Below are 12,937 nucleotides of genomic sequence, written 5' to 3' on the forward strand. Positions count from 1 at the left end.
AGTAGGGAAAGCACTGCAGTCTGTCCGTAATGACAGCTGCAATTGCACTGGCATTACCACATTAGCAGCTCTTGCAGTGGCCACAGAGCAGTGCATTGTGGTAGCTATCCCAGCATGCAAGTGGCTGCAACATGCTTTTCAAATGGGGGCGGGTGGAGTGTGACAGGAAGCGTGTTGTGTGTATGTGGGGGAGTGGGTTTTTGGGGGGCTGAGAACATGTCAACATGCTCTCTTGTAAGTTCAGACCGCAACAGACCCCCTACCACGCACACAGCATTCCACAGTAATGGTTGTTTTGTCTTGGAGCAGATAAGCATGCCAGCTGTCAGAAACAGAGCTTTTGAAGAGCATATTGGCATGCTTACAGTGAGTCAAAAACTATGACGAGTGGCCACTTGACTTAAGGGGATTATGGGATGTTTCCAGAGGCTGATCAGAGTGTAGTAATGCAACACACTGATGCCCAGGCATTTCAGCCAGTATGCACCAAGTGTTAATCTTCTCACCAAGGTAGAATGCTAGCAGCACTCTAGCCCTGGAGTCAGAGCGCTCTGTGTGCCTTGCCAGTGTGGATGGGAATTGAGCTAGGGTGCCTGGGTCTGTTTTAATGCATGCTAACTTGCAAGTGTAGCCAAGCCCTAAGATCTGCTGCCTTCAAATACCACACTTCTGCGTGAAAAGGCAACATTACTGCTGCATATCCGAGAGAATGTAGACATCCCTAGTAAGGCTGGGATTGGAATGATAGCTTAGATAAAGAGACAGCAGGAGTGATTGTGAAATGAGTCTTGTCGCTGCTATGTAACCTTAATAGAATGATAAAACCCACGCTTAAATGTAGTGGGTAGGGCACTTCGCTGAGACTTAAGGGAGCTGAGTTTTGGTCCCAGCTCTGCTGCTGGGTGATTTGGTGAGTTGATTTCCTTCTCTGTGCCTCCATATCCCCATCTGTAACAGGAGAACTGTGGTACTGACTACCTTTGCAACACATTTCCAGACTGACCGATGGAATGTGCTATAAAAGAGTTGGCACTGATGTATCAAAACACAACTGGTGTCTATAGCATATGGGGGACACTTTGGCTCTGCTTGTTTTATTTGCTCTCTAGATATGACACTATGGTGTGGCTTGGGTAAAGTGGGGAGAGCATAACTGAACAGACTATTAAGCTTTGCACTGATGTCCTAGTTACTATGCATATGTTGTCCTGCTGGTGCACCTCGATGTGTGTCACCCTTTCCTTAAACAGATATTTGAGGCATGAGTCCAAGCAGGAAGTTATCCAGGAAGCATTTAACCTTTGGAGGTTCATTGTAAACTGTCAGCTGTTTGCTATCAGGAAAAACAGCCATACCACCTAGTTTTTGCTGATGGAGGAAGCTCTAATGTTGCAAAAGGCTTTTGATTATAAATGCCTGTCTGCAGAAACTTGCAACTTTCTAAAATCTTCTGGGCCAAAGTGGGGTTGGGGGTAGATGTATCAAGAAGGTGACATACTTTTCCATCAGGAGGGTAGGAGAATCTGGACACTAATTACATGCAAAAAACTTCACATGCAACTCAAACTTAAGTAGACATTCCTCAGTGAGGGCTACTGATCTGAAAATGGCATTTTCAAACAATTTCCAACTATTGTGGATTCTTTATTGTGCACTATTCTAGGTAGCTCTCCTGTAAATATAGGCACAGTTTGGAGAGAGCATAACTTAGCTGCATAAAATTGACTGGTTCAGCTTTCTTATTTAAATGCTTTTACTCTTGCAAAAATTTTTCCTTTTTGCTGAAATTTGACTGAAACCAAAGCTTTCTTGGAAAATGAACTTCTGTGAATTGGTCCCACTACTTTGTTTGTGAAGAGGGAACAAACATTTTTGCAGATTAAAAAAAACCAGGTGCAGACATCACAATATGCTTAGCCAATGACTGGACTACATGAAGAACCGTCACTGTTGGGCTGAAAAATGATTGCATAGCTTTCTAAATTGAAATGTATTTGAATTTACCTTTACCGTTCTTTGGAGTCTTGTGGCACTAGGTGAAACCCAAACTCTTCAATTACATTGTGGCACAGCTAAAGAGCCAAGGGCCAGTGTTTTCCTGTGTGGGATGGGCACCTAATTAGTTGGTTACATTTTGAGAAGTGCTGAAGATTGACACTCCTACTGAAGTTTGAACCCTTCACCACAAATCCTATTGATAAGTAGAGTGCTGTAAGCACATATTTAGGCTCCCATTGTCAAAATTTAGACCTATAGACTATTCATAACAGTGCTATATAAAGCCCTAGATTTCCAGTTATTAACTTTTGGTCTGTCACATCACCTGCTTGGACATTGCTTGAAGATGTGCATGTCTGTGCACAAGTTCAGAACTGTCTTGAATTCTCACTCTTGGGAGCAGAGCCACCCACTTATGCTACACAACTGAGCACATTCTGTTGCTGAAGCTATTGTGATAGAAATGCTCAGCTGTGTAACATATAGCACTGGGGGCTCAAACTCAAATGACCATGAGGGCTAGTTCACTGGCCTGAGGGCTGCATCACTGACACACACCCCCTCGCTGGCCCTGCCCCCACTCCCCCCTTCCATGAGGCCCTGCCTCTTCCCTGCCCCCTTTCCTGAAATCCCCACCCCCAACTGCCCCCAGAGTGTGCATGAGGGATGTGGCAAGGGGGTTGGTGTTCAGGCAAGGGGGTTGGGGTGCAGAAGGGATGTGGGATGCAGCAGAGGGCTCAGGGAATGGGGCTGGGGTTTGGGATGCGGCAGGGGGCTTGGCAAGGAGTGGGGGTGGCGTGCAGGAGTGCTTTAGGCTCTGGGGTGGCAGCAGCACACATTGGGGCCAGGGCAGGCTGCTGGTCCCAGCCTTGCTCCGCTCCAGGAGGTAGCTGGAACCATGTCCCTGCAGCCCCTGGTGGAGGGGGATGCAGGGCTCTGCATGCTGCTTGCCGCAACTCCAGGTACCTCCCCCAAAGCTCCCCGTTTCCAGCCAGTGGGAGCTGTGGCTGTACTCCACGGCCTGGGGAATAACAACTATAGCGCTGGGGTGCCAGTGTAAACAGTGATTTATCTTACTATGCTGTAACTGACCTCAGGAACATTCCTATAATGTTTTTAAGTAAAGATAACACACTTTATTTTGTTATGCCTCTTTGTTTTGTTGTGAACTCAGGGCTCCCGGAACTGCTTATCTAAAAAACAAACACAGCTACTGTTTGCTCGGAGCAGAGGTAGCAGGGGGATTCCTTTGGAATGTCCATAACTAGTGTTTGCTTGAGGAGAGAAGCAGCCCGGAGTAGGGGAGGTGGGGTCCATTTTGGAGCACTGCTTATCTGGTCTGAAGGCTATTTGCATTTAGGGGATGAGAGGGGTGGGGGAAGTGGTCAAAACATTTAAAATGATTGATTGATTGAAGGTTGGTGCTGTGTATCTTCAAGTCCTTAGAACTTGCAAGGCAGGGAGCTGACAGTGTCGGCTCCAAAAATCCACTCTCTCCCCCACGCTCCCTGTCACACTCCACCCCACTCCCCTCTTTTGAAAAGCATGTTGCAACCACTTGAACACTGAGATAGCTGCCCATAATGCACCACACCCAACACTGCTGCAAATGTGGCCACACTGCAGCGCTTTCCCTACACAGCTGTACGAAGATAGCTTTAACTCCCAGTGCTGTGCAGCTGAAAGTGTAGCCAAAGCTTTAGTGATCAGCATTACTCAAAAGAGCAGCACATGGCATGGTGGGGAGGGACAGCTGCAATTGCTAGCCTGCTGGGCTGCTGCTGCACAGGGAACTTAGGGGAGCTGATTGATAGGGGGGCTACTGGTCCACTCTGGTTCCAAGCCTTCAGCAGCAAACTGCAATATGCAAGCAGTGGACAAAGGAGGCAGCTGCCAAATGATGTTAGAAGGGAGCATTGCACAACTTTAAATGAGCATGTTCTCTAATTGATCAGCAATGAAACATTAACCAAGAGGGCTTTAAATGAGTAGTTAGTGTGTGTGGTCTCAGCAAAATGACTGACCAAGTATTTTAACACAATTGGTTAATAGCATCTTGATTGGTTGATTAAATCTGCAGCACATGTTAAAACACTGAGCTGCAGGAGACAGACTGAGGCTAGTAAGCAACCTGTGTCTCTGGTCTAGGCTGTCCTTGTGACCTCTGCAAGACCTGGGAGTTGTGAGGACAACTGTCTTCCTGGTTCTGTGAAGCCCAGCACTGAGTCCCAATGTTTTGGGGGTAAATAGAAATCTAAAGAGACTTGGCTGAGCCTAGATTACACTCCTGCAACAGGATGACTTGAAGATTCTTTCTGCACACTTATTACTGAAACTGCCAGCTGAGCTTCTGTACCCCAAAGGATAATCTCTCTGCCTCTCCACAAGGCCACTCCTGGGCAGAGTGGTGTGATCCTGGTGGACAGGAGCTGGCTGTTTTCAAGAAGGGTGAGGGGTAAACGCCACAAGCATACCCAGAACTTAGTCTAGTGCTGTTGAGGCTGCTCTGAAGCTCATTCTTGTCTCCTCCAAACAGAGCTCCTTTGCTGTGATTGAGCCAGTCAACAGAGCAGTACACATGTTCCCTCAGACCATCCTGCCAATAACCGGAGAGTCTTTGTTTAGCTGGGATTGGCTGTGCTGCCTTCCTCCCTAGAGCCAGCCAGCTTGGGTGCTGGAGGATTATGGTTCCAATGATATTGTTCATAAACTGGAAGGCATCACATAGTTTCCCCTCTGCAGGGGAAAGCTTTTTACTCACTCTTCTTTCTTTCTTGTTTAGGTCTCCATCAGATTTCTCAGAGCAAAGTAGCTGTCCTCCTCCTAGCTGGTGGACAGGGGACGAGACTGGGTGTTTCTTATCCCAAGGGAATGTACGATGTGGGGTTGCCATCCCACAAAACGCTCTTCCAGATCCAAGCAGAGCGCATCCTGAAACTACAGCAGCTGGCTGAAAAACAGCATGGCACCAAGTGTGTCATTCCATGGTAAGGGGTGTGCATTGTCAGTCCATCCTGATAGTAGTCTGGTTTATCTGCAGCAGGGGCCTGGGGGAGAGTTCTAGGTTCTGGTCCTGGCTCTTTCCTTTATGTAAACTTGAGCATGGTAACTAATCTCTGCCTTGGCCTTTCCTACATGAAGGCAATTGGCATTGGTATAGAATTATAGGACTGGATGGGACCTCGAGGTGATCTAGTCTAGTTCCCTTCACTCATGGCAGGACTAAGTATTACCTAGACCAGTGGTTACCAGCCAGTAGATTTTGATTGACTGATCACAGAGCCTCTGCCAGTCAACAGCAGTCTCTGGCTGCTAAAAGTCTGGCAGCGCAGCAGGGCTGAGACAGGCTCCCTGCCTGCACTGGCCCAGCGCTGGTCCCGGAAGCAGCTGGCACATCCCTGCACTGGGCGGGGAGTGGGTAAAGGGAAAGGGGGTCTCTAGGCACTGCTCCTCCCTGTAGGCACTGCCCCTGCAGCTCCCATTGGCCAGGAATCGGGAACTGTGGCCAATGGGAGTTGCGGTGATTGTGCCTGCAGGGATGGGCAGTGCACAGAGCCACCTTCTCTCTCCTCTAGCCCCTCTTCTTCCCCCTCCCAGCCCCCACCAGGGTTGCAGGGATGTGCCAGCAGTCAGGGTAGTGTGGGGCCAGGGCAGGCTGGGAGCCTGCCTTAGCTCCACTGTCCTGCTGCCTGAGCTAAACGCTACCCAGTGCAAGCCTGCACCCAACCCCTATCCCAGCCCTGAGCCCATTCCTGGAGCCAGCACACCAAACCTTCTCCTGCACCCCAATCCCCTGCCTGAGCCCCCTCCCACTCTCTGAATGCCTTGGTCCCAGCCCAGAGCCTGTGGCCCCAGCCTGGTGAAAGTGAGTGGGGGGGGGAGGGAGCGAGCAACGGAGGGAGGGGGGATGGAGTGAGCAGGGTGGGGCCTCAGGGAAGAGAGGGGGGGGGGGGGGGGGGGGGGCACGTTTTGGGAAGGGGCAAGGTAGATCCTGGGTTGCACTTTAATTCAAAAATTAAAAAGGTGGGCAATGACTAAGCTAGATGATTCCTGAAAGGTGTTAGTCTAACCTGTGTAACTGCATACACTAGCACAAAGCCCTAATGAAACATAGGCTGCTCTCTGCATGGGCACACCGTGCTGAGGCTGTGCTCTTGGTACATTACCAGTTTAAACTGCACTGGTGATGCAGCATAGAGGCAATTATGTCAGTGTGAATTGCCTTAAATGGGCAGACTCGGGCCACAGCTACATTAAGTTGTTCTGCAAGGCACTGGCAACTGAAAGACACTATACCCAGGCAAAGTATTGAGTTATGAGTTGTAATACCATAGTTAAGATTGCAACTAGACTTCCATTATAAGCCTTCTTCTAAGGGTATATCTGTGCTACAGTGACACAGCTGGGGTGCTGCAGATGTTCCACTGTAGTGTAGATACTTTGTGTCAATTAGGTAAATCTGCCTCTGAGAGGCAGTAGCTAGATTGACCTAACCATTGTGCTCAGGGTCAGAAATTGTCATAGCCCTGAGTGGGGTAGCTAGAGCAATCTAATTTTTGTGTGTAGACCCAGGCCTCAATCCACTCCCCTCTGGGGCGGGGGAGGGTGGGAAGATGGGTGTCTGCCATTGTTTCTCTTCTTTCTTGGTCTTTAAGCTTGTCCTCCCAGCCTTGATCAAGAAGGATGTGGCCCAGAAAGGTCACAGTCCATCACTCTCGTGTGGGGTGATGAGCCATTTCAAAGAGCTGCTCTCCAAATCATATGTCAGGTGTCTGAGTTCAGGAGGTATTTGAGTATGTCAACACTGCAATTAAAAACCTGTGGTTGGTCCATGCCAGCTGGCTCTGGCTGTTGGGCCTGCAAGTTGGGAATGTCCCAGAGCTCAAGCTGCAACCGAAGCCAGAATGTCTACATTGTGATTAAATGATCCCACAGCCTGAGTCCCGTGAACCTGAGTCAGCTGGCATGGGCCAGCCAGGGGTATGTAATTCCAGTGTAGACAGAATATACACCTTATGCATTTTAAAGTATAACTTAAAACTGGTTTCGGTATTTCAGGCTGTGACGACCCCCCCCAAAAGTTATAGCAAATTACTGGTATTGCCACTATTACTTCTGTATTGCTGCTGGTGGTGGTACTGCCTTTGGAGCTCGGTGGCCAGAGAGCGGCAGCTGCTGTACCCCCGCCCCCTCCCCTCAGCTTCCCTTCCTCTTGGCAATATTTTTTGTTTTCATGACCCTCTACAATAGCCTTGTGACCCCCTCTTCTGTCAGGACCCCCAGTTCAAGATGTACTGAATGAAAAATGCATAACTTGCTGATCAGCATTATCATGGCAAAATACAAATAGCATTATGTATGCAACTAAAACTTCATATATATAAACAAGCTGAAATCATGACAAAAGTGTGTTTTCTGGAGAAGTCTGGGGAGTGACCTACAAGTTCCTCAGAGACAAAGGGCAAGCTGATTCCTGAGCCATGTGTAAACAATGCTGATGGACAGTTACCTGCCAAGTGGCTGTTCTTTGGCAGGAAAGGGGGCAGAGCAAAAGTCTACATCTTAGTGAAGAAACGGCATGGAGTTTCCTTCCACACCAAGTGCATGTTGCCTTGCTCCCAGCTGGAAATGCTTCTCAAGGTGGGGACAGGACTATAGAAAGAAGGTACAGACGCCCCAAGACACCTCTTCTCCCTGCCCGTCACAGTCACTGCAAGGAAGCAGCCATTGTACTCTGCAGGAGGGATCCTGACTTGGAGTTTGATCAGTAAAACTGCTGAAAGCATGTGGCGAAAGAAATTTGTTTTGAATCTAATATAAGTTGGTTAGGCACCAGTAAGCATTTTACCTCTTATTTTTCTTGTAACTTTCTGACTGTTATGCTTCATAACTTGTACTCAAATCTCTCTGTAATTAAAACAGTAAAACCAGTTTATTACCTACTCCAGCATGTTCAAGTTGAAGGGTCTGGGTGACTCCATTTGGGGTAACAAGTTATGTGCATTTTATTCCTTTAAAGGAGTAACAGATTTAACATCTGTACTATTCAGGAGGGCTGGGCAATACGGAACATATATTCCTGGGGAAAGATCCAGGACTGGGTCTGTTAGGGTCACCCTGCAGCATAACCAAGGCTGGTAGGTGTGTGGCTGGCTGCCAGCAGTACATACAGACATGGCCTGGAGTGATTTACGTGCTGAAGGCTGTTTGTGAGCAGACCAGGCTGGAGACTGCAATGCCCTGCTGCTGTAAAGGGCAGCCCAGGTTACAGGGCAGGAGTGATGCATCTGCTCATTGGTCTGGATGGTACCCTGGTATGTCACACACCCAGTGAGAACTGAAATTGTAAACAGGTAGCTCTGGGCTTCCTTTCTGTGGTTTCTGTTGCAAGCCTGGCATTTCAGGCACCCTTAGAGGCTGTGAAGAAAAATGGGAGAGAAAAGACACAAATTTTGAAAGCAAGAGAAAATCCTGAGAAAAGTTATGGAAGAAGCCCAAGAGATTGCCTTCAGGCACACCTTGCCTTGATGAGGGCAAATGTAAATTCAGCTGATGGTGATTGTGATTCTCTGCATGCTCTGTGGCTTTCTTCACATAAAAGTCTTAAATAATAAAATGGGTGAACTAGAGTGCCTCATATCAACTGAGGATAATCACTGGGATACAGTAATACCAGGCTACAAAATATATCAGAAAGACAGAACAGGTAATGCTGGTTGGGGGAGTGGCATTATATGTGAAAGCATAGAATCAAATGAAGTAAAAAATCATAAATGAATCAAGCTGCACCATAGAGTCTCTGGATAGAAATTTCATGCTCTAGTAATATAGCAGTAGGGATGTATTACTGACCAGGGTAGTGATAGTGACTCTAAAATGCTCAGGCAGATTAGAGATGCTATTAAACTCAATAAGGACAATTTCAGTTACCCCCATATTGGCTTGTACATGTCACCTCCAGGATGAGATGGAGAGATAAAGTTTCTAGACACCTTAAATGACTGCTTCTTGGAGCAGCTGGTCTTGGACCTCACCAGAGGAGAGGCAATTCTTGTTTTAGTCCTAAGTGAAGCACAGGATCTGGTCCAAGAGGTGAATATAGCTGGACCGCTTGGTAATAGTGACCATAATATAATTTAAATTTAATATCCCAGTGGCAGGAAAAACACCACAGCGGCCCAACACTGTAGCATTTAGTTTCAGAAAGGGAAACTACACAAAAGATGAGGAGGTTAAACAGAAATTAAAAGGTACAGTGCCAAAAGTGAAATCTGTGCAAGCTGTGTGGAAACTTTATAAAGATCTAATAATAGAGGCTCAACTTAAACGTATACCCCAAATTAAAAAACATAGAGAACCAAACAAGAGCCACTGTGGCTAAACAACAAAGTAAAAGAAGCAGTGAGAGGCAGAAAGGCATCCTTTAAAAGGTGAAAGCTTAATCCTAGTGAGGAAAATGAAAGGAGCATAAACACTGGGAAATGAAGTGTAAAAAATACACTTAGGAAGCCAAAAAAGAATTTGAGGAACAGTTAGCCAAAGACTCAAAGTAGTAGCAAATTTTTTTTAAGCGTGCTAAATAACTAGTGGGGCCACTGGACAAGCGGGGTTCTCAAGGACCGCTCAAGGACAATAAGGCCATTGTGGAGAAACTAAATGAATTCTTTGCATTGGTCTTCATGGCTCAGGATGTGAGAGAGATTCCCGAACCTGAGCCATTTTTTCTAGGTGACAAATCTGAGGAACTGTCAGATTGAGGTATCATTAGAGGTGGTTTTGTAACACATTGATATATTAAACAGCATTAAGTCACCAGGACCAGATGGTATTCACCCAAGAGTTCTTAAGGAGCTCAAATGTGAAATTGCAGAACTACTAACTGTAGTCTGTAACATATAATTTAAATCAGCTTCTGTACCAGATGACTAGAGGATAGCTAACATGATGCCAATTTTTAAAAAGGGCTCCAGAGGTGATCCCGGCACTTACAGGTCCGTAAGCTTAACTTCAGGACCAGGCAAACTGGTTGAAACTATAAAAGAGCAATATTGTCAGATATATAGATGAACATAATTTGTTGAGCAAGAGTCAACATGGTTTTAGTAAAGGGAAATCATGCCTCACCAATCTACTAGAATTTTTTGAGGTGGTCAGCAATCATGTTGACCAAGGGGATCCAGTGTGTACTTAGAGTTTCAGAGCCTCTGAGAAGGTCCCTTACCAAATGCTCTTACGCATAGTAAGCTGCCATGGGATAAGAGGGAAGGTGCTCTCGTGCATTGGTAACTGGTTAAAAGATGGGAAAGAAAAGGTAGATATAAATAGTTAGTTTTCAGAATGGAGAAAGGGAAATAGTGGTGTCCTCCAGTAGTCTGTTCTGGGTCCAGTCCTGTTCAACATATTCACAGATGATTTGGAAAAAGGGGTAAACAGGTGGCAAAATTTGCAGATAAAAAATTACTAAAGATAGTTAAGACCCAGGCAGACTGCGAAGAGCTACAGTATAAATCCATGGTATGTCCACATCTCAAATACTGTATAGAGATGTGGTTGCCCCATCTCAAAAAAGATATATTGGAAAAGCTTCAGAAAAGGGCAACAAAAATGATGAGGGGTATGGAACAGCTTCTGTATGAGGAGAGATTAATAAGATTGGGTCTTTTCAGCTTGGAAGAGAGACAGCTAAGGGGGGAGATGATCGAGGTCTATAAAAGCATGACTGATGTAGAGAAAGATAAGGAAGTGTTTACCACTTCTCAAACACAAGAACTAGGGGTCACCAAATGAAATTAATAGGCAGCTGGTTTAAAACGAATAAAAGGAAGTATTTCTTCACACAACGCACAGTCAGCCTGTGGAACTCCTTGCCAGGGGATGTTGTGAATGCTAAGACCATACCAGGGTTCAAAAAAGAACGAGAGAAATTCATGGAGGACAGGTCCATCAGTGGCTGATGGACAGGGATGGTGTCCCTAGCTTCTGTTTGCTAGAAGCTGGGGATGGATCACTTGATTATCCTTTTTGTTCATTCCCTCTGGGGCACCTGGACAGGATACTGGTTTAGAGGGACCTTTCGTCTGACCCAGTAGGGTCAGGGGTAGGCAACCTATGGTACACATGCCAAAGGCGGCACGCGAGGTGATTTTCAGTGGCACTCACACTGCCCGGGTCCTGGTCACTGGTCTGGGGGTCTCTGCATTTTAATTTAATTTTAAATGAAGCTTCTTTAAACATTTTAAAACCTTATTTACTTTACATACAACAATAGTTTAGTTATATGTTATAGACTTATGGAAAGAGACCTTCTAAAAATGTTCAAATGTATTACTGGCACGCGAAACCTTACATTAGAGTGAATAAATGAAGACTCGGCACACCACTTCTGAAAGGTTGCCGACCCCTGCAGTAGGGTCATTCTTATGTTCTAAAAGTGCCCGTGCCCCAGAGGGGTTCCGAAACTTCCAGCGAGCAGTGTGTCTGGATCAACAGTGCATTTCCATCATTTCTGCTGGGACTGAAGGGTGTAAAGGGGGATGGCTCCAGCTGCCCTTAAGTTCATTCTGAGGTGGCTATTGTTTGACCAGGAAAGTAACAGGATGAGCTGATCTAGTTTAGCTCCCTCTTGTTAGTTCAGTCTTCTCTGAAAGTGTTTTTTCTAATTGCTGGTTGCAGGCACTACTGTGGCCTTGCCTTCTTAAGCTGCTTGTGCATCCTCATCCCTCTGGGATAGTCTCCCATCCTCTACAGTTGACCTGTGCTTTGGGTCTGACTCTCTGGTATCCTGGCTGGTGCATTCAAGGAGGCCAGCATCAAGCACTGATTTACCATATTCCTAGTAGCCATTGCTAGTGTTTCTAGAACCTGAGCCATAATTCCTCTAGTTCTCTGTGCTGCCTGTTCAAGCAGAACCCCAAAAGGTCAGGAGATGAGCCGCCTCCAGCAGCAATGGGGCTCAAGGGCCAGTAAGTCAGCAGTGCCAGATGCTGCTGACAATGGGTCTTCCAGCCAAATTACCCAGGAAAGCATTGTCCAAGCCTGCTCAAAGAGGTTCCAGTGTCTGTTGCTGTCAGTGGAGGTGTTGCTCAAGGCCTGTGCTGAGGTTCCTCCCTGGTGGTGATCATACCGCAGCAGATCCATCTTCCTCCTGCATGTGTTCTAACCATGGGCTCCTGCCAGCTCATGGAGACCACCAGCACCATCTTCTTGGCTCCCTAGGTCCTTGACATGGCCACTCAGACAATTGCTGCCAAACCTGTGGCTGCAGAGAGCTCACTGGGCAGAGGTGGAATGTTGATGTGATTCATTGTTAGATGTCTGTGAGAGCTGTTCTATGATACATCCTCATCCCAGAGGATCCTGATCTCTATTCCACGAGTGCTACGTGGGCTTGAAAAGCAATCTTGTGTGAAGATCAGACAAGAGCAGAGTCTGATTGTCTCCCTATTTACTTGAGTTTTTCTCTTCTTGCTGTGGCAGGTACATCATGACAAGTGGCAGAACAATGGAATCTACAAAGGAGTTCTTCTTGAAGCACAATTACTTTGGTTTAAAGCAGGAAAATGTGATCTTTTTCCAGCAAGGGATGCTGCCTGCTATGGGGTTTGATGGCAAGATTTTTCTGGAAGAGAAGGGCAAAGTTTCCATGGCACCAGGTCTGTGCGGTTGAAAGCCCATGAGTGGGAGTTTAGGGGAGCAAACCTCTCCAGCAGACTGGATTCAACAAGGCTCTGAATGGGGCATCAAAATCATTCAGATTGGAAGGTCTCAAATACAAGATCTGGAACAGGGGTTCTCAAACGGGGTCACAAGATTATTACATGGGGGCAGTCACGAGCTGTCAGCTTCCACCCCTAAACCCTGCTTTGCCTCCAGCATTTATAATAGTGTTAAATACAAAAAAAAGTGTTTTTAATGTATAAGGAGGGGTTGCACTCATGGG

General features: G+C 46.6%; 1 protein-coding gene across 3 annotated transcripts in view; it reads left to right on the plus strand.

Annotated features, from left to right (window-relative positions):
- LOC116831151 (UDP-N-acetylhexosamine pyrophosphorylase) overlaps positions 1-12,937 on the plus strand; it is a 90,733-nt gene that overhangs the window by 53,614 nt on the left and 24,182 nt on the right. For all 3 annotated transcript variants that reach the window (XM_075067987.1, XM_032790951.2, XM_032790952.2), the window contains 2 exons: positions 4,781-4,985; positions 12,475-12,650. In XM_075067987.1, coding sequence (XP_074924088.1) covers positions 4,781-4,985; positions 12,475-12,650 — 381 coding nt within the window. The remainder of the gene's footprint in view (positions 1-4,780; positions 4,986-12,474; positions 12,651-12,937) is intronic.

This window comes from Chelonoidis abingdonii, chromosome 7 (genome assembly GCF_003597395.2).
Source record: "Chelonoidis abingdonii isolate Lonesome George chromosome 7, CheloAbing_2.0, whole genome shotgun sequence".
Classification (NCBI taxonomy): domain Eukaryota; kingdom Metazoa; phylum Chordata; order Testudines; family Testudinidae; genus Chelonoidis; species Chelonoidis abingdonii.